Source organism: Miniopterus schreibersii (assembly GCF_964146895.1).
Source record: "Miniopterus schreibersii genome assembly, chromosome: 7".
Classification (NCBI taxonomy): domain Eukaryota; kingdom Metazoa; phylum Chordata; class Mammalia; order Chiroptera; family Miniopteridae; genus Miniopterus; species Miniopterus schreibersii.
In genome coordinates this window covers 20,140,540-20,168,064 of record NC_138108.1, presented here as the reverse complement: position 1 = coordinate 20,168,064, position 27,525 = coordinate 20,140,540, and the positions used below count along the sequence as shown (strand labels likewise).

At 39.4% G+C, this 27,525-nt stretch overlaps 1 protein-coding gene across 2 annotated transcripts in view; it reads left to right on the top strand.

The window, feature by feature from the left end:
- PARD3B (par-3 family cell polarity regulator beta) overlaps positions 1–27,525 on the top strand; it is an 853,033-nt gene that overhangs the window by 672,679 nt on the left and 152,829 nt on the right. For both annotated transcript variants that reach the window (XM_081143277.1, XM_081143276.1), the window contains exon 19: positions 6,065–6,175. In XM_081143277.1, coding sequence (XP_080999403.1) covers positions 6,065–6,175 — 111 coding nt within the window. The remainder of the gene's footprint in view (positions 1–6,064; positions 6,176–27,525) is intronic.

Here is a 27,525-nt window from a genome sequence, read left to right as displayed (position 1 = left end):
AATGTTTAAACAATAAACCAAAAATTAAAATGTTAATTAGAAGTCTTATTTTTAGGGCTTCAGCTGCTTGACCCGGTTAGAGTTAGCAAGTCAGATTTTAAAGACAGAGTTGTTCAGCTACTAAAAAGCATCAGCTCGGGTGCTGCTTGTGAACACATCCTGTAAAGCGAAGCCCTGCCTCGTTTGCTGCTGCGGAGGGGACTCGGAGTGGAACACGCAGCGCTCCTGCCTGCGGAGCGGTCCACCTCCCTCCCGCAAAGCCGCGGGCATTGGCCGCGCAATCATACATACTGTGCGGGGCTAAAACTAAAAGGGAATATTTCTCTCGCCTAATCAAGATTGATTCACAACAAACACAGATTTGTTCATTATTCTATCAATAATATTAACATAAAAGTAGGAAGTGCCCTTAGGAATCCACCAAAAGGAGGGAAAACTCTCTAATTGGTCCATTTTCACTGAATTTTTATCAGATGCATTAACTCTCAAGTACAGCGGGAATCATCCGAGGTAAACAAGGAAAGACCTCTGTGACATACGTTTTAGAGAGAAGCAATAGCTGCAGTGCGCAGAACCATATGAGATTGCACTACATGGAAGCTAATTTCGTCGGCATATGCATATGCTAATTCACAACCCAATTTAGAATACATCAGACAACAGAAACCTTTTATGGGTGAATTTCAGAATAAACTATGGAAATATAGTCAAAGGCCTGTGAACTTCTTTACCCCGTATTTCACTTGAGCTACTTCAAACTGTATAATTCATGAAGTGATAAGACAATATCATGTGTGGTTTGTAAGTCAGCTAGTTACAGGGAGAATGGAACCATTATCCAAGTCCAGAAAGCATGACTGTGAGGCTTGTGCATTTTCACATCTGACATCATTCCATAAACTTCCAAGTTTAATATTAGTGGTGACTGGGTCCTGTAGCCTTTTCCAAATGAATCATTCATACCTAAAGGTATTCCTGATTGGAGAAGGAAAAATGCATTCTGTGTCAAACTTTCAACGCTCCTTGGATTCATAGGTCACCATTAATTTGGAGTGAGAGTGTCTGAATTTTTCTCTTGCTCAACTTTTTTTTTTAATGTTTTTACTGATTTCAGAAAGAGGGAGAGGGAGAGAGAGATAGAAACATAAATGATGAGAAAGTCATTGATTGGCTGCCTCCTGCACACCCCCTACTGGGGATCCAGCCCGAAACCCGGACATGTGCCCTGACCAGAATCAAACCATGACCTCCTGGTTCATGGGATGACACTCAACCACTGAGCCATGACAGCCAGGCCTTGCTGGACTTTTGAGTCCTCTTAAGCCATTGCTCATGATTGCTTTTATACAGTGTGTATTCTAAATGGAAGAAGAGTGGATGCTAATAGCTGCGTAAACAGCCCAGTGGGATCTAGGAGGAAGGTTGTAGACAGTACTTAGCAGAAGTAAGAAGTGAATTAAATGAGAGACTAGCCATGGAAAAAGCCAGAGCTAGAGCTATATATATATTGTGAATTCAGATAATTTGTCAGTGTGTGTGGGAATCTGCAAAGGATTTGAACATAATCATTATCTAGAAAACTCAAGGAAAGAAACAGAAAGAGAAGAACATATTTGCTGAGAAATTAGGGACTAACTACCAAGAATTGTAAAATCTTTATGGTATAGAAAATGATAGAGTGCTAGGGGCTTGTTTTGTTAAGTTAGATACGTACCCCACAGTCGATGTTAATGGTTAAATTCTCTGTACATAAACCATGTGATGTGTAATGGCTGTTCGGTGAATGACTGAGTGAATGAATCAACCATTGCTGAATTCTATTTCCTCAGGTGGCTGCTCAGGGACTCCCTAGCAAGGCAAAATCACAACATAAGTAAGGTCTGTTTGGGGTATTTTCCTGTAACCCCTTCTGAGGTTCTTTTCCACCTTGTGTATTCTACTTCCTTTAATTTCTTATTTTATACCAAGAAATCTCATTTTATTGATAGAAACCACTTATCTACACATGTTGTATCATGTTATCTGATAAATTAGTTACCTGGGAACACCTTCACTTCCCCTTTGTCAACTCTATAAACAAACTAGTTTCCTCTCTTAGCTGCTTCTTTTTCCGAATCTCCTCCTATCTTACAGCCAATCTCTCCAGAGGTTCTGTATATCTTTCCTCTTCCCTTATCAAGAATTTTGTTCCTCTGAACCAGTGTTCATAGCAGCATTATCCACAGTAGACAAAAGGTGGGCACAACCCAAATGTCCATCCACAGACGAATGGATAAACAAATATGGTATGTCCATTCAGTGGAATGTCACTCAGCTTTGAAAAGAAGGAAATTCTGATTCATGCTACAACATAGATGAACCTCGAAGACATTAAGCTAAGTGAAGTCAGTCAAACACCAAAGGACAAATATTATATGATTCTATTTACATGAAGTTCCTGGAATAGTCAAATTCAGACAAAGTAAAACAATGATTACCAGGGGCTGGGAGAAGGGGAAGTGGGGAGTTACTGTTTAGTGGAAATGAAATTGCAGTCAGGGGTGATTAAAATATTCTGGAGATGGATGGTGATTGATGGTTGCACAGCAATGTGAATGTACTTAATGCCACTTCCCTAGCAAACCAATATCCTAGTTGTCTCTTTTAACACCCTTCATAGCACTTTTCACAACTTACAATTTCATAGATATATATACTTGTTTGGTAGACTTTTCCTGTATTAGAATGTAAATTCCATGAGGGTAGTGTTTGGTTTTGTTACCCAATGAAGTACCAACCTACACCAAGTGCTATGACAGGAAGAGATGCCTAATAAATACTCTTGAAACAAATGAGTGAAGGAAAGAAGAAAGCAAGCAAGCTAGTTTTCCATGAAGCTGTTTCATATAACCTCTCTATAGAAACGAACAGAGACAGGTGTTTTAAGCAAACGTATAATTCATGAAAATCTAAATTTACATAAAGGCTATGTTGAAAGGTGATTTTTCCACTTTACAAAAAGATCCATCATAAAATTCTTTAAACAGGCTTCCCAGGTACACGGAACATAAGGTTTTATTGATTAAAACCATATGTTGGCACAGAATTCTTCAGGAAAGTATCTTTTATATATAGCAAGGTTGACCTATAAGCAATTTCCTTAAGGCACCTAGCCCAGAATGGCCAAGTCTCAAATTTCTTAGGTAATAGATAATGGGAGGCCTGGAATGCAGTGGATATTTGAAACCATAGAATGCAAAGCAGTAATTTCAGCCATTTAGGGCCCTCATGACTTTTCTTACAAAAATAGCTAATGGGGAGATGAATCAGTGATTTCAAACCTCCCCAACTCTTCTTTCTGTGTGTCGGTGAAGGTGAGAATGGCTGTGAAATGACCCCCAAAAAGGCTGCTTTGAAAAGCAGAAAAAAGTCTTGTAAAATTCATCAAATTGATGATTTTCTTCCAACTCCCTCCACCACCGCCACAACCACTACTGATAATTAAGTTGTCTGACTGCAAAACCAGACTAAAGAATTCCATGTGTTAATAAATAAAATGCAGTTAACTTCTCTGGGACTTAATTTCCTCATCTTAACAATCTGGGAGTCCTTTTAAAGATTATTGTTTTATAATTCTGTTCTTGAACCTACCCAAACTTTATAAAATAAGATAATTTGTGACTGTTCCCTCTGTTTAATGAAATAAATTTCTCAGTTATTTCTGTCCTTCTTATTGGAAACTTTAGTAAATGATCATGAACTTTAATTCAAAACATTTGTAATATTTGTGGAATAGGTTGATTTGAATATTACTGATGATTCTTGCTAAGAAGAAAATGCTTTGCAGAATTTACTTACAACTAACCTTTTCTTTACCAAGCATGTTCCACTCTGATGGGAGTATAGTAAACTATTCTTGAACTACAAGTGAAATATTTTAGCTCTAGAAAGGAAAAACACTTTATTGGTTGTGGTAAAAAAGATCAAGGTACACTAGGGCATAGGTTAGTTTTGCCCTTCAAAAACAAGACTACTTTTGTCTCAGAAAATCAAAAACTTCCAAATTCAGAAAAGATATTTAGAACATGTAGAAAAAACAAACCTCATCTATAGAGTTTTTAGCAACATTTTTGCCCTTATCAACTTCCTGAAGCATTATTCTACCCTCATTTCTTATAAATTATTTTGCCCAAATATCACTATATTTGATGACATTTTGAGGATACTAAAGTATTAATTTCTGACACAAAGAAATTTTGAGTAATAATATTGATCTCTAAGACTCTTCTGCATGGGTCTGAAAACTAAAGAATTGTATTCATGAAAACACACATTATTTAGATATTTCCTGCTTTGTAGGTTAAAGAGAGTTCTTGACTATATCAGTTTAAAGTTAATGTTCTTATATTTTGTCTGTATTTTTTTTCTCTCTTCCCTATTTATGTCTGTAAATGATATCAGGTTATTTCTTCATGGAGAAAAGAGATTAGATTCAGAAAGAGAGGCAGGAAAAAGAGAAGGTAAAAAAGCCTGGGGGAATGGAGTTGAAGCCGATACTTGATCAACCAACATCCTCCCAAAAATGCAGTAGAAATAGAAGCCTATAGAGAGATAGCATTGGGAAGAGAGAAAGTTCATTAAAGAGGATTTGTTCATTGGAATTATAAATTGAAAAATATGCAGAAGAGTCCAGACTGGGAGACACTCTGAGGAAAGCAGGATGCACTCTATATTCTGATAACAACCAGAATATGGATATTAGCAGTGATGTCTTCCATATGCAATACTTAGAGCTGCCACTTGACTAACAACCTCTGGTTTGGATTCAAATACAATCTAGAAAAAACAAATATAACCCGTTTTCATGAAATTCAGAAGAAAAGAGTTTCTTACAAGTTTATAATTCTGGTCCTCATGTAAGGAGGTTGGGGGACAGGGATGGGGATTTGGGCGGGGAGGGTGGTGGCAATCAGGCTGAGAATGTGTAATTTGAAAAATGTCCTTAGTTGGAGTGACTTTTTTCCCTGGTTATCAGCAGAGCACCAAGTCTTTTCTTTCTTTCTTTTTGTGTTTTAATGTGTGTTGATATCAGGACCATGGGAGATGGCTTCCGAAGAAAATAGCTGTTGGGGAAAATGTCTGTCATTTAAGAATGTGTTGTGCTAATAATTTAATAGCTTTTTTTATTTCAAATGTGCAATTTTATTTTCCTCAAAATGCTGAGGAAACAGTGTTCTTTTAAAGGGAACCCTAGTGCACCGTTGGCTGTTCATGGGAATGTAAATTGGTATAGTCACTATTGAAAACAGTATGGAAGTTCCTCCAAAAAGTAAAATTGGAACTAACATATGATCCAGCATGTGTCATATCTCACTAATGGTGGCGAAAAACATAAGGTATAATTGCCACTGTGCTCAGTTAACAAATGTGCTGGGCACCAAGGAGTGCTCAGAGCACACTAGCCTGGGCTGAGGAAACCTGCGGCTTTGTAGGAGGCTGTGCTGCAAAGGAAAGAGTGCAGTGGAGGAGGCGACCCAAGTTCTAATCCCAGCCCTATCCGGAACTTCTTGGGTGGTCTTGGTGAAGCCCCAGGGTCTCTCAGAGCTTTCAGTTCTTCATCTGTAAAATGAGAATATTAAAGTAGGTGTTTGGTAAGGCCCTTTGCAGCACCATCATTATATCATCCCATGAGTTTAACCTTAAATGTCAATGCTACTTGGAGCTCTGGAGGCCTGTTTAGGAGGTCGATCAGTATTTACTTATATATTAATGATAACCTTTCAGTTCTTTAATCTCTACTGAATTAAATGGTTTGAAATTTTTAGACTTTAATTACATGATTCTGTGCTTGCTGCACAATCAGTGTCTGAGTGGAAACAAGGAGGGTGGAAGGAAAAGAATTCAGTAACTATATTATTTTTCTGTTTTCAATATTTTATTTTACTTCCATTTTATGCAAAATGATCTTGCATTACTTAGAATAAAGAATTATGGTTTAATGAGTTTATCTTATAATTATCTTAAATTTACCACAGCAAGAACATGATTATTGTTAACAACCATCTTCTCTTTCATGTTTAACTAGATTTGGAAAGAAGAAAGATGATAAGGGTGGGAAGGCTGAGCAGAAAGGTCCTGTGAAGCATGGTGGCCTGAGAGAAGAGGAGCTGGAGAAAATGACAGAAGAACGGGAAAGGTGAGCAGAAATGCTGAGCCCCTATTGTATCTGAGCCATGGGTCTGTATTTAATTTGGTTATTGCATCAATCAACTGGAGAAATTTTATTTTAAGCAGCACAGAGGTTGACTGATACAAAAGGAAAGGTACCTGATATAAAAGGAGACTGCCCGTCTTAGGGGATTTTTATTATATTTTGAAAAGAAATGAACTTCATGTTTTTATTATATCAGTATTTATAATTCCATAATATGCTACCCCTGGTTTTGACTATATTAATGCATATTTTCCCTGTGGTTTAAACAACCAGTTTTTTTAAGTAAAATGATCATTTTGATGTTAATGTTTAGAACTATCATATTTCCATAGTCTGTTCCTAGTTTTTGTCAAACTGTTGTATGCCTTCTTAATTTTATTCTGCTAAATCCATTTGGGCACTGAAATTTGAGAAGTACATGTCCTTCATTTTTTAAAAGCCAGTGTCTTTTATTAGGCTATCAGCAAGTTGCAAAGTATGTCGCCCATCTGCTAAAGGGCTGGTTCCATTTACTGAAATCATGACAGTTTGCAAGGACTGCATTCTTCGGTGTGAGGAGCTTAATGTTCCCATTTGGACCAGAGGTGCTTCAGGTGTCTGTGATGCTAACTCTGGTGTTTACCCCAAGTAGATGTGTAAATATCTGATTTTGAAACATGTAGTTGAATATTCATATTTCTTCTGAAAATTCTTCATGTTTACAACTAAATGAAGCTTGGAGAAAGACTGAGATTTGACAAAACTAGTATATAATTTTAAGTATTTGATTCTGATTTCATCATGTATCAAGTCAGATTTGTCCAGCTTTTCACTCGCTTTTTAGTAACCACAGTTCTTTTCTTTTTAAAAGAGTTTCTCATACTTATTTTAATACTCTGGTATGTGTACTAAGAAAATCATACCTGTTCATTGTTTTCTAGCACAGAGCAGGCTAGATAACAATGGTTACCTACTGTTAACCATTGGCCCCTATCTTGTAGTCTGTTCCCATTGAGAAGGCTGACTTTATCAATAGTGAGGGGGAAAAAACAAAACCTATTTAGTTCTTTCTCATTTTTGAGGAGTTGATAAGCTCCATCCCAGGGTCAGTGGGGCAGTGAAAAGGAAATCAGTGCTTTCCATTGTGGACTATTCACCTGGCAGAGCCGCCCCAAGACAGGGAAGATGAATTCTCCATCATAGCCCAAGATGCGGTAACCCTGTGTTGTAAAACGGAATCCAGGCTAAGGTTTTAATGCTCATATTGGCAAAGACATCAGTGTGGCGAGCCCACGTCATGGGTCTTTGCTGCTCCCTGGGCTTTCCTTACTGAGGCAGCAGATCCTGTGCCTCATCTTCAGGAAACTGAGCTGTTTGCTCGAGTGCAGACTTCGTGTTTTTTGCTGCTCAATACTTGCTTGGGGTTGGGGCGGGAGTTAGGGTGGGGGTTACTCGTAGTAGCTAGGGAACTGTGTGCCAGCTAGAAAATTGATAACCCATAAAATAAGGTGGGTTGTCTTTAAGCAAGAGTTCATTTCCTTTCTGGTTTTGCCTTTAGGAAGCAGGTGCCAGAGGGAGTTTTGTTCTTAAAGCAAGGCTGTAAATTCACCTCAGCTGGCTATATAGGCTTCAGGTCCAATTTTTCAAAAATATGTCTGGTCAAAATATTGAAAGAACTATGCTATTAGCCTTCACTTAGGCCACGTCCCACACATGAACACATAAAACACATGTGATATGGGTTTCCTAGAGACAACATTGTCCCCATCATGTGTCAGGGAAGAAGTTGGAGGAGTTGAATTTATGGTTGGGTGCTATAGAATTAATGACCAAGGGCATTTCAACAGCTCAGGGGCCGAGGGCCGCAGAGGGTGGAGGTGGGGGCTGAACATTTGGCATTGCTCCCAACCCTGGAGTCCCATTTCTTGGCTCTCCATCATCCATAGGAAACCAATTCACAACTCTTAAAGAACTCAGCGAGTCTATCACTCTTCATGGCATGGCCATGGAAAAACATAAAATAAGAAATAGTGTGTAAAAGTTCATAAAGTCGTCTTTTTTCCTAATACACTTGGAATTTATTACCTTAAGATGATTCAAGCCATCCTGTTGCTTACTTGTTTTGTCATAGCCATCATAGGGTTAATAATTTCTTATTAATATAACCCTTTTACAAAGGATTTAAAGGACTTACATAAGGTATATACCATACAGTGCAGAAGCCAGCTTGTGCCAGTTTGTGAGAGACAATTATTAAGCTTTCAAGAATTCGGTGAGCTAGTTGATAAAGCATTGGTAGCTTGAAATTGGTTATGATGAGAGTATTTACCACACCACAGAAATTGGCAAGCACAGTAAATTGGGTTTGCTTTTTCAAGGAGCCAGTTTGCCACACACCACCGCGGGTCTGTACCAACTGTATTTAGTGCATAACTGGAAGAAATTATCAAAAATAGAGGCAAAAAAATACTCATGCAAATCAAATCACATGACTTCCTCTAGCTGTGTTTCTCAAAGTGTGGTTCAAGGACCACCTGCATCAGAATGAATCTCTTGGGATGCTTATTAAAAATAAAGATTCCAGCCCTACCGGGCAGTGCTCAGCAGTTGAGCGTCAACCTAGGATTCAGGCGATCGGGGTTCGATTCCCGGCCCGGGTTGCGGGCTCAATCCCCAATGACTCTTTCATCATTGAGGTTTCTGTCTGTCTCTCTCTCTCCTTTCCTCTCTCTGAAATCAATAAAAATATATTTTTTTTTAAAATTAAAAAATAATAATAAAAAAAATAAAAATAAAGATTCCTAAATCCTGCATCAGACGTGCAGGATGAAACTCTTGGGAGCTGAAGGCCAAGGAGTCTGTGTTTAATAGGTAAGCTCAATGTGATTCTTCAGCATTCTAAAATCTGAGGACCACTGACTTGGAGGGACAGCATTTGGCTGGAACAGTAAACTGTTCCCATTCTATGAGAAACAATGCACAGATTTTTTTCCTCAAGAGGATTAACTAACCCGTCTAAAACTATCGTCATCTTTCTCATATGCCCTCTCTGAGCATCCCCCCTTACTAACACACTGTTTTGCACACCCAAGAGGAACCCTTGTCAGTGCTCACGCCTAAGGGAATGCGGGTCACTTCCCCCCAGCACCTCCCATGCACAAAAAACTTAGAAAAACAGTAAGTTCATTAAGAAAATTTTGGAAACATAGAAAAAGTATAAAGAAGACTATTAAAATCATGCATAATTCCATCGTAATTTCATAACCACTATGAATCTTTTTACAGTCTTTTTACCACGCATATATTTTCTTTGAAAACTTGGTATCCATGCAGCATACATAATGTCTTACCTTTTTTCACAGCATTATATTATGAGCATTTCCCCATGTCACTGATGTTTTGAAAATATGTAATTTTTATGCCTAATATTCTGTGAGATCAATATACCATAACTTATTTTTCTTCTTTGTCTAACATATAGTCTGTTTCCATCTTCACTGTTCCAAACAGTAATACCTTGAAGAGCACCCAGGTACAAAAATCCTTATAGATTCCCTTTCCAATCATATAATTCCTGTTTGAAGTCTTAATTTCCTTGTATCTGTTTCACTTAAGGATTAATCTCACTACATTTCTAAATTTTAGGATTATATCATACTTCTTCATTTCTCCCATTATTTTTATTATGATTACCATTCTCATTTTTATTTATCTACATGTCTAATATGATATGGAACTACTTGGTATTACATATGAATAGCTTATTCATAACCATAGCTATGAAAAGGTCAAAAAAGCCGTAACAGGTAGATTGAGTTTCTAGATTAGATTGAAGGAATGCAGAGTCCAGAACAATGTTTCTCAGAGGGGGACGCAATTTTGCCCCCCAAGGCATATTTGGCTGTATCTGTAGATATTTTTGATTGTCACAATTTTGAGGGGGTAGGGGATGGGGATGGGGATGGGGATGGGGATGGGGATGGGGATGGGGATGGGGAGGGAGTTGCTACTGCCATGTACTGGGTAGGAGTCAGGAATTCAGCAAAGCATCCTACAATGCACAAGAACATCCCCACCCCAACAATCAAACTGTCGGTGTGGAGATTGAAAACCCTTGTTCTCATCTCTGGACTTGACAAAGGGTGAGGGCACCTCCCTGGACATTAGAATTGATTGTCTCATAATATCCCATGGATAACAGAGAAATATATACCAGCCCGGCCGGGCTTGGCTCAGCGGTTGAGCGTCGACCTAGGACCCAGGCGATCGGGGTTCGATTCCCAGCCGGGGCACATGCCCAGGTTGCGGGCTCGATCAATGACTCTCTCATCATTGATGTTTCTCTCTCTCTCCCTCTCCTTTCCTCTCTCTGAAGTCAATAAAGATATATTTAAAAAAAAAAAAAAGATACACCAGATGACATAACCCTAGAGGGATTATTAGTTATTTGAGAAACTGCACCCCAAGATTGCTAATGAAAATTCCATCAATGTAAGCTTGCAAGAAAAAAGTCTTTCTCAAAATTTATTTTTAACGCTGGCCTGCTGAGCATTGGCATCAAATGATGGTGCCTGCTCATCATATTTGAATGCCAAGAAGCTGCGGGGCTTGATAATGTGTCCGATGACAGAATCATCTGGAACAGTGGGTTGACTCAAACACAAAGAAACTTAATAGGAATAAATGTAAAGTCTTGCTTTTAGGTCCAAAAATGAGCAGTACACACACAGGATGTGGAAGGTTTGACTTAATACCAAATATATAACAATTTTGCCTGATGGTTTTAGTTGAGGGAACGTTTAGCATGAGTCAATAGGAGGATGTTCCTGCCAAAAAAAAGTTAATCCAGTCCTAGGCTACATGACTGGAAGTTCATGTACAAAACGAAAAAAGAAACAATAATTTCAATTTTATACAGCTTAGCTAATACCTGGAATCTCCTGTGCCTCTCTCACACACAAAGAATGGCAGCACCAAATCCAAGTCTTAAAAATGTTGAAGGACCTGAGAAAGCACAGTCTGCAGAGGTAGGACTTAGCTGATCTCACATGATTGAAGAACTTTCCCATGGAAGAGGGAGGAGTGAGACGTATTTTATACCATCCAGTCTGTTCTCTGGGTGTCTGTCTGTTTCTCTCTCTGTTGTTTTGTTTTTGTTTTTGTTTTAAATATATCTTTATTGATTTCAGAGAAAGAGAAAGGAGAGGGAGAGAGAGAGAAACATCAATGATGAGAGAGTCATTGATCGAGCCCGCAACCCGGGCATGTGCCCTGACCGGGAGTTGATCCCTGATCACCTGGATCCCTGGTCGATGCTCAGCCGCTGAGCCACGCCCGGCCAGGCTCTCTCTGTTCTTATTCGTCCACTCATTTTCTTTCTTTTTTTCTTTTTAATCCTCACCGAGGGTATTTTTTCCATTGCTTTTCGGAGAGAGTGGAAGGGAGAGAGAGAAAGACAGAGAGACATCAATGTGAGAGAGACACATCGAATGGTTGCTTCCCGCACACGCCCCAACCAGGGCCAGGGATCAAGCCTGCAGCTGAAGTACATGCCCTTGGCCAGAATCGAACCCAGGACCCTTCAGTCCGCGGGCCGATGCTCTAACCACTGAGCCAAACCAGCTAGGGCTCATTTATTTTCTTGAAGATACTAATGAGGAATTATTTTAAGAGAGGTAGCCTTCAGTTTAGTAGAAGGGAAAACATGCTGACAATGGCAGTGCTCGCGAGGCAGTGAGTTTGTTGATGCTGAAAATGTCTCCTAAGGAGCCGACTGAGAAAGGATTAGTGCATCAGAAAAGTATTGGACTAGATCAGAGTTTCATAAGCTTCAGTCATGGGTATATTGCCTTCATTGTCTTATTTATATTTTTATATATACAAATCAATTAAATATATAAATGCAAAATCATGTAAGTGAATGTCATTAAATACATTAAGCCACATACATCAAAAATCATCTTGTGTATCATTAATACTGCCTTTGTCCTTAGATTATCTCTGTGGTCTTTCCCAGATCTCAGGGTTTGAGAAACATGTAAAATATAGGTGTAGAAGCATTTACCTTGAATTTCCTAGAGCGGCCTTCCTTGAACTCAGCGTGGCATTTGGTTCATGGCAGTACATGCACCGTTCTTATCTGAGTGGATAAGCCCAAGTTTCTTGCTCAACATGTGCATTAGGATTTTCTTTGTCTCATATTTGATTTCCTGAGCTGGTCATGTGTCCCCTCCTGCAACAAATCAAACAGTTCATTGCTGTGAAGCCCTGTTTTAAATAAACTCCTTTCTAGTGAGATTGGCCATAAGAAAACATTAGTTCCAAATGCCTATGTCTATTGTTAGGAGAATGAACTCAGTATTATATTCAAAGATTATTTCTTCTAGAATTTCTTATCAGGCTAATTTAAATTAGCATTCTCCAAACATTCAGAATATGTAAATTGGTACAGTGAGCAGAAAGCAGGAGATTGTCTTAGCCTGTCATTGAACATATTTTTTTGTTTAATTCTAAGACTTGAACTTAAATTTGTAACCTTCTGCAAAGTGTGAAATGAACCAGATTCTTGGGCCTGTAAAGTACCTAACTACATGCATGTTGTACTTGTATTGTTAATACCTTCTCAGATGTCAGGTGACGATTAGGTAAAGAAAAATATGTTCCCTCATTTATTTTGGATTATTGTACTGAGGGGGGAAATCTCCATTGACATCAAAGACTGTCTTCCATTAAAGTCCCATATCACCAAAATAAAATTTCACTAAATGAAATGTCTTACATTAGGGGAGGGGAGGTTAATAACATGAGTTTGCACTCCAGGGTTTTCTGTTACTCTTATATACCATTGTCAGAGTTTATTTTGCAAGGGAGCTCATTCAGTGTGTTAATGAAATGTTGTTTTTGTAGATCTTATTAGAATCTTAGCAGGATAAATGAGGAGGTGAGGGGGGACGGGGCGACCTCTCCCTTTCCAGGATTGAGAAGTATGAAAACATATGGCTCTTGTTTTCAACAAGTGGCCTGAACGGAATGCCTAAGCAAGAGTGAAGCTAAGGCTTAGGAAAGTTCATCTGTTTCGGTGTCTGCATTCAAGGTTCTAAGTTTTCTTTCCTTTTAGGAAGCCTTCCAAGAACCGCACAGGCTTCTCCCTCGCCTTATCAGCCGCGCTGCTTGTGGCCTGTTCCCTTAGTTTAAATCAATACATGTGTTTTTGATATTTGGCAACCCAAGATTTAATTATGCAGCTGCAAGTTCCCCACATAAACGAAATGCATCTTAGAGAAATAAAAACATTCAGAAACCATTTATAGCTTGAGAATACAAGTGGGTGAAAATCTATTCCCAGCCTCTCAGCATTTTATTTAATTTTGGGAGATTTTTATGTTACTGGAAATTGAAATGAAAACCAGAATAAGCATAGAGTTTATCCAACATTTATTCTTGCTGAAAACTAAAGATGCTTATTGTGTTCTAAGAAAGGAAATGAAAGTATTATATTCTGAATTAGCATTTTAGTTGTAACCTACATAAGTATCACCCTCCCAAATACATAGAGCAACAAATGAATTGACAGGATTTTTTTCATTATTATATCCTAAAAAGAGTGCATATTTTATTAAAGAAGCCAGAAGGCAGATTTCTTTAATATGCCAAGAGACTCTCTATAATTAATTATTTACTGAACTTAAACTTTGGCATTATTTAAACTGTTGAAAACACCCATGTTTTGGCATGATTACATTCAAATGATTAATTCAGCAATGGTTTTGCTCCTCACTGAATATCCCTGTCTTCTGCAGCAGAATTTGCTAGGTCCTGTGGTGTGGGCAAAATAAAATGTTGGAATGCTTCCCAGTTTTAATAGTCCCAATTTATTATTACCACTGAACCCTGATCAGATCATGGACTGGATTAGATCCCAGTTTTTCAAAATGCCCCAATTTATGGCTCCCTTAGAATCCTGATAAAAATGTGTATTTGAATAAGGCTTTGGGTGGCTAAATGAGATCCAGTTAATTACTTTTAGATTCTTATTAGATCATCACTGCACGGAAGTTATGAAAAATATTACTAGATGACACGTCTCAGGACAAGGTCATGGTCTCATTTCATGCTGACAGAAAGGAGCTATCAGATTTCTGTTCTTCATAGTACTAACCATCTCAGTGAATGAAAAGAGATTTGCCATATCCCAGTAATTGCTATTGATGCTTGTGTTACAGTAAGGATAGCCTCCTTTCCTAGAATACGAATTAAAGAGAGAGAAGGGGAGAGAGAGAGAGAGAGAGAGAGAGAGAGAGAGGGAGGGAGAAACAGAGAGAGGGGGAGAGAATGCACACACACAGTATAGTCGCTGCACCCCACCACCCCTCATTTAGAAGCCATCTTTCAAGATTTACTTGTAATTTAGAAGGACGAGGTGATTAGACAGAAGAGGATGCTGGTGGCTTTAATATCTGTACATTTATTTGACTGTTGCAACACCTATCTTCTCAGAAATGCTTGTGGTCACCAAAAAATTTGGCACATTACTGTATTCTCATAGACAAGAGCTGGGAACACCTACATCCTAATGCCATGCCAGCATTTTTTATGAGCCAAAATCCTTTTATGGAACTTGAATCAATGTTAGAAGTGCTGTATTAGCAACTACTTGTCAGCCGAGCTGGATTAATACATAAAATGAATCACTTGACTGGCAAGCTTTCCAATAGTCATTCAGACGAACTTCTAAGATTAAAGTACAACAGCTCTTTAAAAAGTGTTTTAAGAGGACACTCTTATATTCATATACCCTGGAGTGACATATTATATTGTTGTATTCAATTATAGCGCAGTTGAAATACATTCTAAAAAGAAATTATACTAATCCACCTAGAGTGATTCCACAGAAATGTATGGAATACCTGATCTGATTTAAAAAAAAAAAAAAAAAAGTAGGAAAGAAGTTCTAAATTCTGTGTATCTGGATTTTACTTTTAATATACACATAAAAATATATTCAACATAATCGATAAACTTTGGTCATGTGCTGTACTTTATGCCAATCAGAGACATAGATATGTTTGGTTCGATGGAGGTTACCTAAAGAAGTGGCAGAATTTGAAAAGAGCATTTTCTTTCTTTCTTTTTTAATATGTCTTTATTGATTTCAGAGAGAGGAAGGGAAAGGGAAAGAGAGAGAGAGAAACATCAATGATGAGAGAGTCATTCATCTGCCTCCTGCACGCCCCCCACTGGGGATGTGCCCTGATCAGAATCGAGCCACGATCTCTTGGATCCTAGGTCGATGCTCAACCGCTGAGCCACGCAGGCCCGGCGAAAAGAGCATTTCCATGAAAGCACTGGGTAACTAGGTAGAAGGCCATCTGGTGGCTAGAATTTACTCATTTTATTTATGATTTTCATGCTTTTGGATAAAGCACTTTTGAGGATGTATTCTTAAAGTCCCTCTTTTTATTACCTTGAAATGAAATGGTGATAATGATAATTTAAGGCCTCAGTTTTATACATTTTGTTTGGAAAAAATGCTTTTAAACTGCTGTGTTCCTTCGAAGGAAAAAAAACGAATTCATTAAAAGTTAAGTGAATACAGAATATTTACTGTGAACTAATTTGGGGCTGGGCAGTAAACAAGTAAACCTAACTTGTTAAAGTGCTCTGAGAATCGTGGACAAATCCAACTTTTACAAATCAAATGGCATTTTCTAGTATTTGTAAAGTATTTCACCTTCATTTCTTATTTAGACATATGTTGCATCCTGCTTTAGAAAGCTTCCATGACAACATGTCCACTCTGGGGGCCAAGAGTAGTTATTTTCACATAGGTTGGCAAGTTCTGCAGGTTCAAAGGCTACTCTACCTATTGTCTGCTGTTTTCCCTTCACATTCTTTATGTAGACATCCTAACCTAGGCCAGTGATTTGCAAACACCACACTTTGAATAGGCTTTTTTCCAAATTTCCTGGGCACTTTTCAACTGGGAGTGATCCCCTGCCTCCCTCCCACCACCAGGGGACATTTAACAAGGTCTGGACATTCTTTAGTTGTCACACCAGAAGGGAGGTGCTACTGGAACTTAATAGGTAGATGTTTAGGGTGTTTCTCACCATTTTACAATGCATAGGACAGCCCCCCTGCAAGAAAGAATTATCCAGCCCTAAATGTCAGTTGTGCCAAGGTTAAGAAACCCTGTTTTAGGTAAATAGAAAATTATATAATATAGATATAAATGTATAAATATAGATAGAAATATGCTACAAATATTCAGTACCTCTGTGGTGGGGCCTAAGGATGTGCATTTTAAAAACTTTACCCAAATGATTGTTTATAACTATGATTGGGATCAACTACCTAGGTGGTGGCCTGGGAGACATGTGGCCAAGTGGAAAGATTACAAGGCCCAGGAGAGGGTCAGACTTGGGTTAAAGACCTGACTCCGCATGAACACACTGTCAGGCTACGTAACTGCTTCAAGCCGCTGTGTTCTAATCTGTTAAATGAGAAGTCTGTCTTTTAGACTGTTGTGAAAACTAATTTATGAAGCAAGCACCTGGCTCACTCTAGGGGCTCAGTGCTATTTTCTGACCAGCTCTGGGGATTAAAGACCCCATATACTCCACTCACTAGCCTTTGGGAGCCCAGAATGCTCTGAGACACACCACCTGTGAAAATTGCTGAACTGGAAGTTGTCATGATGAAGAAGCCAACTTGAATGCAGACTGTGCCCAGCTGGGAGTCATGCCAGATCATTCCATTCAAGAAGCTTCTCCTCGTTTCTTATTGATCACCTGTTGGAAGTTGCACCACACAGTGATCTTGGCATGAGATGGCAGCACAGAAGCGAGGGGGAGCTGGCGGCAACCAGTGCTGGGCAGCCCTGAAACAAATTCAGGGAGGACAGGCACAAATGGCACAGGCGACTGCCAGCCTCTCCAAGTCCACGGGGTATGTGACTGCGGAAAACACTTAAAACCACAGTCATTAAACTCACAAAATCCTCACTTTGCATTTTTGTTGTATGTATTACATTGGAGGGGGTGTAATTCTGGCCTGCTAATGTGTCAAATCCAGTCTTTAGTGGAAACAGAACAAACGTGTCCATTTTCTCCCCTTTCATTCTCTCCCACCTGCCTGCTCTTGCTCTAGAGTTTAATTATTGAAAGACTTTATAGTGCATGTGAATTGACTTCAGATTGACATCCAAAGGAACATGACCCCTTCCCAGGCTCAGACTCCCACCTCCCTCTGCTTTGTGCCCTTTGCTTGACTTTAGTATAGAGAGTCAGAGAGGTTGAAGTGGTTTGGGCTGAGACATCAGAGTCTGCTTTTCGAAGAGGTCACTTAAAAGAACCCCCCATTTTTTTAAACAACAGTAAGAACAATTGGCTGTTTAGATGGAAGCTGTACGTATTCACGTTCTTGGAGGATCTTAAATAAATAATAATTTGTGAAATCGTGATTTCTTGAAGTAAAGATTGCTGAATACAACAGGTTGGTGAATTGCGGTTCAGTAAATAATAGCTTTGACCAGCCATTCCTCTCTCCAAAACTATTAATGACTTTCTGTTGGCTACTGTATATGGTTTAAACTCTTCCCCCTAATACCTGACAATAGCCTAGCTTTCCAATTATAATTTTTACTTCTGGCCAAGATGACCTGTATACTCCAGCCATTCTGGAATGTTCACTCTTTTGAGATCACCACAGACCTGTGCAATCCCTGTGCTACTCCTAATACCATTCCCCTTGCCTGGAAACCCTCCTTCTCCCTCAGTTGGTCCAAATCAATGAAAATTCAGTAAACCTCACTTCTTCCATTGTAGCTTCTCACACCACCTACACTGGAAGAAAATTCTTCCATAAATAACCTGGGTCAAGTTCCTTAATTTTCCCATCTCCCATTTGTTTAACCGCGAAATGTGTATATAGCCCTTGTAACACCATAATATTGCCGGGAGGGTTAAATGAGATACCGCAGTGAGGCATTCAGAGTAATGCCAGGCGTAGAGACGTGCAATAAACGGTGAGCTTGCCGTCCTCCTTGGAGACGTGTTCATCCCACAGAGACTGGGTATTGAAATCAAGTCACGTTGCATCCCCAGCCCCACTCCTCTCTGCACTGGCTGGGCGTTTGTGTGCGTTTTGCTGAAATATTTAGAGCCTCAGCTTGTTCGTTTGGGAATTTTTTTTCAAAAAGGAGAAATAATATCTAGCCTTCAGAGTCCTTGTGAAATTTCTGTAAGAGGAAATAATTGAAGCATCTAGAGCAGGCCTTGGCATATGGTAGATACACGTTGTTGTTATTGCTGTTATTTTGCTTCATTGAATTGTAGATGTTTGTGATTTCAGACATGCCTGTTCTCTCGATCTTGTCATTTCCTTGAGTCAAGGACTACATTATAACCATTTTTCTATTTCTTTTAGCATCTAATACATTACGTTTCCCAGAGTAGGCCCTCAGTAAGCAGTTGCTGAGTGATGGGTGAAGGAATGAATGAATGAACAAATACAAACGGCACTCATTTTAATTTTATATTTCAAGTGAATGATTGCTAGAATGGAACCAAGAGGAAGAATAGATAAAAATCGATGGTTGGCAAAGCTATAGAGTTTAGAAGAATAAGACTGTCCCTTGGGCTATGAAATGGTGTCAGGAAGCACGAGGCCATTTGTGACGGGCCGCGGGAGCACCGTGGGCCGCCCGTCGGGCCCGCAGCGCAGTTCCCCGGCCCCTGACCTGGACCCCGAGAGGCAGGGCCTTGCCTGAGTGAAATGCATCCGTTCACAAGTGGAAGTGCTCTGCTCCCGAGAGTGGCGGTGATTTTTTTTAATTGGGCTTTTGCTCTCATCCTTTGGCCCTGGCTTGAATTTAACCAGTTGGAATTATTTTGAAGAACCATTCGTTTCGGCCTCTGAAAGGGAAGATTGTCCTCCCCGGGGAGAACTGGGTTTGGTCACGTCGGGAGGGGCGCTGTCCCCGGCTCACGCCCCATCACAGGGGGACCTGATCCGTGCAGCCTGTTGAGCCTGTTGGTTCGGCATCGGCGTGCAGATCATACTTCAGGGCGAGCGTAAAAACTCGAGGAAAGAGGATCCTGCAGAATAGCAGCAGCCCTTGCTAGCATACCAGACGCCGCAGAGCTGCTCTCTCGGGGAGGAAATATAACTAAAATCCTACTCCATAATTAGGAGTCCACATCACATTAAATTACAGTTTTTATCTGATAATTTCTTATAATATATTCTCCTGCAATTTCATGTCTTCTCGTCCAGATCCTAATTCTCTTGACCCATAAGCTGCAACTACTACTTGTTTCATTTCCTTACATCTCAGTAGAGAGAAGTATTTAGTAAAGTCCTGGTTGACCTAAACATATACAATAACATCAGATTTAAAATAAGTTAATTATGTAATTTAAAAAATTAAGGAACTCCTAATAATCAGTCGGGAAATAATTAATAACTGTGTATTAAAACAGACTGCCTAAACTGACAACTGTTAGAGGGGAGGGGATTTGGGGGCTGGGTGAAAAAGGTAAAGGAATTAAGAAAAAAGAGGTAGAAGAAGGTAAAGGGGAGATAAATAGTGATGGAAAGAGACTTGACTTGGGGTGATGAACACACAATACAATACATAGATGATGTATTACAGAATTTTTCACCTGGAACCTATATAATTTTATTAACCAATGTCACCCCAATAAATTCAATAAATAAAAATAAACTAAAATAGATTGCCTAAAATTCTTGTCCATTTTTGAAAGTATGGTGTTCTGCTTAAAAATTACACTGATTATAACAGTTTAAAAGAAAAAAATAAAAAACAAAAGACTAGTTAAGGAGTTGCTTAGATAACCTTTTTTAAAAAAAAATAGAGAACTCTATTATTGACAGTATCAACAGCTAATTAAAAATTCTGTTAGTGAAGATGTAAAAGATGGCACATTTCCAATTCAGATTGACATTGAGGACATAGAGATAATTGATATTTGTTCAATAATCCTAAAGTGTTTCACAGTCCCTAATAGAAGCTGTGATAGCCAGAGAAAGTTTCAAGTGCTAAAAATATATATATTCCAGTCACTTAGAGATATTTTCAGATCAAATAATGTGTTTTTGCAAAAAAGTGTTTTAGCTGAATGAGCATCAACCCACTTTAATGGGTTGACTTTAAGAAAAAAATGGGAGTCAAGAAAGTACATAGTATAATTCATGTGTTTGTAATCTGGTTAGAGTATAGGTAATAAGAAAGTCAAGAGAGGATAATTACCAGTTGAATTTTTAAATCTCAGAGCTGCCTTTTGTAATGGTCACATAAGTGAATGCATAGTGAAAAAAATTATGTAATGAGCATTATATATCCCACTTTGGAAAAACAAGATCATAGCTTTAACAGAATGCTTTTGTCTTATAGTTAGCTGCTTTTGGCATTAAATTAAATATGTTGCTATGTTTTTTTACACAGAAGATTAAAAGCTTGGTGTAGTCGTGTTTCTAGTTTTTAACAATCAGTTCTATCCTCAATAATTATAGATTTACCCTGTCAATTGCAAAGGATGGGCAGGTTAGGCCTAACAGAGAAATGCTTTAAATGAAACCAGAACATTTTACAAAATGTTAAGAAATGGCTAGTCAGCTCTTGAGAAAGCACGATTCTTCTTTTCCCCAGCAAACAAAAATTCAATGCCAAGGAAACTGACATTATGCTAAAATATTCCCTGCCTCAGATATGTATATGACTTACATAAAAATGGATGCCTAATATAATTGACCAATTCATATCACCAAATGAGAAATATTCAGAGGAAATAAATATACTCTACTGGAGCTAATCATGCAAGTCCTATTGATCGATCTGATATAACCTCCTGTAGATATCAATTACCATGGTTCATACTACTGTGGTTTACATAAGCTTGGCTCTGCCTAAATTCAAATACTTTTTTTAAAGTGGCAAAATAAATCAATATGGGGTGTGAACCAAAATGGAAATTCAGCTTATCAAAAATATCCTGGGAGATTTTGCTTCTAAACGGGAGAGGAGGAGCACATTTTGCCAAAATCATGCCAATTAAGAAGGGAAAATTGAGGAAGAGCTCCAAATACCACAAATTAAAAGTAAAATGTGTAATATGTTTTTACAACTTTTCTGGAGCATTTGAAAACATACGAAGCTATATAGACATGCTTATTCTTCTATTTATACATTCATTTTTACATTGCCTCATAATCAGATGGCATAGGAAAGGGAGTTTTTCATCTAACAAATAGGAGAAGCAGTTTCAGACATAGACTAGCTGAGGAATGCTGAAGTTTTATTTTATTACTTTGTGGCTTCTGAGGACATCTTTCTGATATTAAGAGAGCTCAGCTGTTGGAAAGTTTTACTGTTTGTGGGAATATCTGTAATGTTGTAACCCCTGCAAGTGGCCCTGTGCGTGTGTGTGTGTGTGTGTGTGTGTGTGTGTGTGTGTCTGTCTGTCTGTCTTTGTGAGATTGGTCGTTACATAGATAGATAACATGCATATAGTTTTAATAGTACATGGTTCTATATTTCTTAGCCCCCTCTCGAGCATTTAATAACCAGTCCTTGACTGATTGGAAAAGTAGAAGTTTTCAGTTTTAAATAGATTATCGTACAGCATCATTTATATACTGTATAAAAGGATGTCCATGAAGAGAGTCAGGTACTTGGAGGAAGGGGGAGTATTGGAAAGATAAGGAAAGCAATGGCAGGATGGGGGCGTGCACACCCTGTGGGGAAGCCCGCACTCCCACTTCCACACTTCATCCCGAAATGCCCCTGAGGCCTGCACCTGCGGGTGAGCCAAAGTAGATTTGTTCATGTTGTTCAATGAATGCAGCTGGTTGGCTCAGATCATTAAGGTAACATGCTAATAAGGCTGATACTCTATCAACTATACCCCTTTATTGACAACTGATACATTCAAAAATCAGTTCATACCCACTGTGGTCCAAGTACTGTAACAGATGCTAAGGACTCAGATTAGTATTTTTTTAAAGCACAGAAAGGAGGGCTTTGTCATCAAGCAATTTGCAATTCTTACAAGTAGCCCAAAACTGTCCCTCCAAGCCCAGGGGAACATCTAAAATGTGTTCTCTTGAACAAAGGCCTTCAAGCTGAGGGAACAAACGATCCCCTATTTTCAGGGAGGACACCTGAGAGGACACTGGAGTGTGTCATCTGTAAAACAAAAGGTGGCACGTTCCATCCCATATGTAGTTTATTGAGTCCATCTCTTTTCACCTCTTCCCTGAACCTCTCCAGCCCGATCCCACGTGCTGGACCCTCCCTTGGAGGATCAGCTGGCCGCCTGGCCCTTTCACTGACGTGCGGGAGCGCCTGACTGCTCCGCGGTTAGCATCCCGGGTGCGTCCAGAGGGATGTGCGCTAGAGGCTGGCCTGCTGCAGGGGCCCGCGAGTGAGGTCTTGGCTGAGTCCCACTCGCCACCTGTGCATTTTAAGACCGAACAAGCATGCTTCTTTCTGACAGGCGCTCCTTGTCTGGATAAACTATTGCTTATCTTTACCATCTTGGATTCGCTTTTTTTGCCCCTCTTTTCTCTTTTTTTTATTTTCCACACTTCTCATGTGAGAGATCGCCTTTAGTTGGTCACTTCAGTTGAATAGTTTCCAATTTCAGTTCTAAAAGCACATAAGAAAGATTTGTATTCTGATGACTTTTAATATTTTTGATCATCTGAGAAACTAACGATTTATTTTACATCCCTGAATCTTTTTCCTCGGGATACACCGTCATGCCTTTGAATCTGAAGTTAAATTATAGTTATATGAAATTTTTCCACTTAGAGGATTTGGGTAGATACTCTCTGCTATGATTCACTTTTGACTTTTTAATTATTTTTTGGCCTGAAATCTTCAATAATTCACCAAGCATTAATTGAGAAGCTGGGCACTTAGGGGAAATAGCAAGATGAGTAAAATACAACCTCGTCTCTACCCTCAACAAGTTCATGATGAAGAGAGAAAACAATACACAACTAATTACAATGAAGTTGAGCTGGGATAAATACTGTAATAGGGTATATAAATGCTGTATGATCACAGAGAAGGCAGCCATGAATAAATAGTGGGACAATAGAACGGACCTTCTTTATCATCCAGGATATCTAGACACTTGCAATGAAATCATTAAAATCAATTACAAAGTACAACTTAACTGCAACATATTGAAAGAGACTTTTAAAATTTTAAATTCTTAATCCCATCAATAATATATGATATTTTTGCTGCTAACTAGAGAGGAATTTAAGACTCAGGAAGATATTTTATTTGAAATCTAAGGGAATTTCCAAGCAATCGGAGTGCTTTTCATTATAGTTCCTTTCTCCAAAACTGACAGAGGAGACAGTTGAAAAGTTTAAGGCAAAATTTTCTGGGAAAATAGCAGTTAGTTGAGTCAGGCAGATAATTGAGTTTCCAGTAGTCTGTGAAAGTTTTGCCAAAAGATTTCTGTTGATAAGTGGGTTGCATACTGTTGTGTATAGGTCTATATGCTGTATGTATATATGTGATAACATAACACCATGTTCAAAAAAAAGTAGAGCAAATTGAACTTTTGTTACAGTTTTGAAAAACTGGAAAAACTAAGTAGGGTAACAGAAGGCCATTTTCCCCCCTTTTGTCCCATATGCTGACACAGGTATGACAAACTCAAGCTACCTGAAAAAGCAATGTTTCACTTGCCTTTAAACTTTTTCAAGTTAGTAATTATACCAAAACCTCATTAATCTGGACTCAGCTAACTAGATTCTTTTATAATTCTTTTAAACACTTGACTCACAAAGGGGGGCATCAGGAGAAAACGAGCCACACTCCCCAGGGCCAGGCGCAGGCTGGGCCCTCAGCAAATGGAGATGAAATGTACCAAGTCAATTACAGCGACTAGCTAGTTACTCCGTTGTGACCCTTCAGTATCTCAAGTGTTGCAGGATGAACAACGGAGCTGAGATGGCGGGTCCTCAAGTGATGCCTTTACTCAATCTTGAAAAAATTCTGTTCAATGAGTTCAGTCAGGACAAGTTAAAGGATTAGTATGTTTTAGAAAGATTTGCAGCCAACAGATTCAAACCAGACGCATTTGCTGCTTTGCTCTCAATCAAGCTGAAAATTTAATTAGCCATAACATCCCCTTCCCCCGAGCATTTCGCCAGTGCAGGTTATATGGCAATTATTAAAAGTAGCTATTGGATCTAGGGTTCCAGGTGGAGCTGTGAAGAAGCTGGAGGAACTGTGTAAATGCTTTTCAGACACCACTAGTGGTGTGTGCATGTGAGGATTGCTACTTCCCCTCACCTGTGTCAGAAATGGAGGATTGTTAGTACTCTTTTTTTAAAAATATGTTTTTATTTACTTGAGAGAGAGAGAGAGAGAGGACAGGAGAGGGGGAGAGAGAAACATCTAGCCGCTGCTTCCTGTATGCCCCATACTGGGGATCAAGCCCGCAACTCAGGCATGTGCCCTGACCGGAATCAGACTCGCGACCTCTGGGTGCGTGGGACAGTGCTCAACCAACTGAGCCACACTAGCCAGGGCAGGATTTTTATTATTCTTGCTAACAATCGCTGTCACTTATGTGCCAGCCACACTCTTCTAACAGCTTTTGTTGTAGTATTAAGTCATTTAGCCTTGTCCCTTTGAGATAGGTACTATTATATTTCTCATTTTATAGGTGACAGAGAGGTTATGTAATTTGCCCATGGTCACAAAATTAAAATGTGACAGAGCTCTGTTCCAAACCAGGCTCTCTGGCTCTTATGCCACCCTGCCTCTCCATATCTGAATAGTGCCGGCAAGCCCATCAACAGCGGCTGGGCTACTTGGAAAAGGCCTTGCTCCAGTGGAACTGTGAGGGCAAGGAGGCTGTCTCCTGTGCAGATCTTAAGGCAGAAGTCTAAATGTAAATTTCACTCATTAAAACCATAATTAATTTATTGAAAGTGAATTATTATTTCGGGGACGAATGCATGTTGGAATATGCTGATTATTTTAATGAACCAAGGGGCTCTTCTGGGATACTTCTACTGTATATTTGCAAGCAGGTCACTGTAGATTTTCTAAGAGGGGAAATAAAAATATTACTGCTTGTTTTTAAGTTTTGCTTTATTAAAACTGCAAAAGAAAATGTGTACTGTATAATGTATTTTGGGGCGATGATAAGAAGGTACCTTTAGGAAAGGCCTGACATCAGCTCTTTTAAATCCACAATTCTCCTTCTGGAGTGTCTTCTTGTGTTACAGATGTCAGCTGTCAGGACCAGGGTAGGTGTTGTACCCACAGTAATGTCTCCAATATAATTGTTGTTTGACATTTAGAGCCATTCATTTAGGTTTCTTTTTCTGTGTTCCACAGTAAACACACATTTTTATTTGTAATCTGCTAATGGCACACAGTATGAAAGCTTCCAGAATTTGGCTTCCTTTGTCTCTTTATATGCTACAGGGTGTGAGGTTGATTTCATTGCTTATATTTCTACATTGCAGGAAAGATTCACATTGACACACCATCCTAGGCTCTGAAGGAAAATAGCTCATGCCTAAATACTTGTATTTATCAATTCCATTTATTTATAATCTGTATTAGTTTTCTATGGCTGCTGTAACAAATCACAAACTCTGTGGCTTAAAACAACACAGGTTGTTTCTCTTAAAGTTGTGGAGGCCACTGTTCAGAAATCAATTTCACTGGGCTAAAGACAAACTGTAGGCTGGCTGATTCCTCCTGCAAACTCTAGGGAGGATCCTTTTCCTTGCCTTTATGTGGCTGCCTGCATTCCTGACTCATAGCTCCTTCCTCTGTCTTCAAAGCACATCTCTCCAATCTTTGTTTCCAGCGTCACATGGCCTTTTCTCTCAGACTGCGCTTCCCTCTGCCTCCGTCACACTTTTGAGTGCCTACCATGTGCCAAGCACTGTGCTAATATCGGGGTCATTTCAATAGACAGGCAAATAGGTCCCTGGTCTTGTGAAGCTTACATTCTTGTAAACAGATAAATGAAAGAGATCAAATCGTGCAGTGATAGAACAATAAAGAAAAGAAAAAAGAAGAACACAGTAGAGAGCTGGACCGGGAAGGGTGTCTGAGATGCAGAGACTCATGTCGCAGTGATGTGCCAGCCACGGGAAGCCCGGGAGGCAGAGGGTTTCAGACAGAAAGAAGTGCAAGTGCTAATGGAGCCTGAGGCAAATGAAGCCCTGTGACTGGAGTTTGATAACTAAGACTGAGTGGCATGTGCCAAAGTCCCGGAGGACTTGCATCTGATGATATCGCCTCATAGGTCAGAGTAATGCAATTTCATGTTGTCTAAGTGTAAAAGGAAGTCATGGAAGTGTTTTAGAACTGAGAAGCTGTGAAACTATTATTCTTTATGAGATCATCCAGGCTGCTGTCTGAAGAATGGACTCTCCCTGCAGGGAGATATCTAGCCACATTCCGCCTCCCCTTTAAATGTGTGCTTCATTATTGCTATTAAATGGAGCCTGAATACCTAAATCTCAGGTAGTAATGAAGGGAATTAAGGATGTTTTCCCCACATCTTAAAACTCAGACGACTGCTGTACCCTGCTCACCACAATAAAAAATGCCAATCTCTCCCTTATCCCCGACACTTTTCATTCACCTTGGCAATTAACTGGAAAGAGGTAAACCAAAGTTCTTTTCAATCGTTAGGAGATTTTCTATATTAATTATAAACAAAACTTGGAGCAGGGGGTCACTAGGTGGACCAAGGAATGGGGAGCCAGGCGAGTAATGGAATGCCGTGGTCAGAACTGAGAATGGCCTCTCAAAAGAGCACTTCTGATGTAATGTTTGGTGGATTTTGTGGAGGGACAAATGAGGATAGATCAGACATTAGACTCCCTTGTGTGAAAACCCATGGGCTCTCGTATCAAATAAAAAATCCTCACTGTCATTCTCAAGACCGTGTGTGTAGTATATGCTCCCTTAAGGAGCCTCCCTCAAATTTCACCTAGGTGGACACCAGTGATTGTGGCTGCACATGTCTCCTCACCATCCGCTGGAGCAGCAATGGGATGCATGGGATGGTTCTTCATACTTGTCCTCTTACCCAATTGCCCAGTAACTCATTGCCCAATAACTCAATGAGTCACTGTAGACACAATGGGTGCCATCTGGATTAGCTTCTTGGACCTTCTGCTGGCTGCATGGTGGTTGGCGAGCATCTAAGGCGGTGGTTGGCTTTTTCTCATGTCCCATTCTTAGCACGTACAGGGAGGAGGGCCGGAGGACAGGGGTACTCCTGGTGCCAGTTCATCTTAGAATTGGACCCCTATTAAGGAGACCCTGT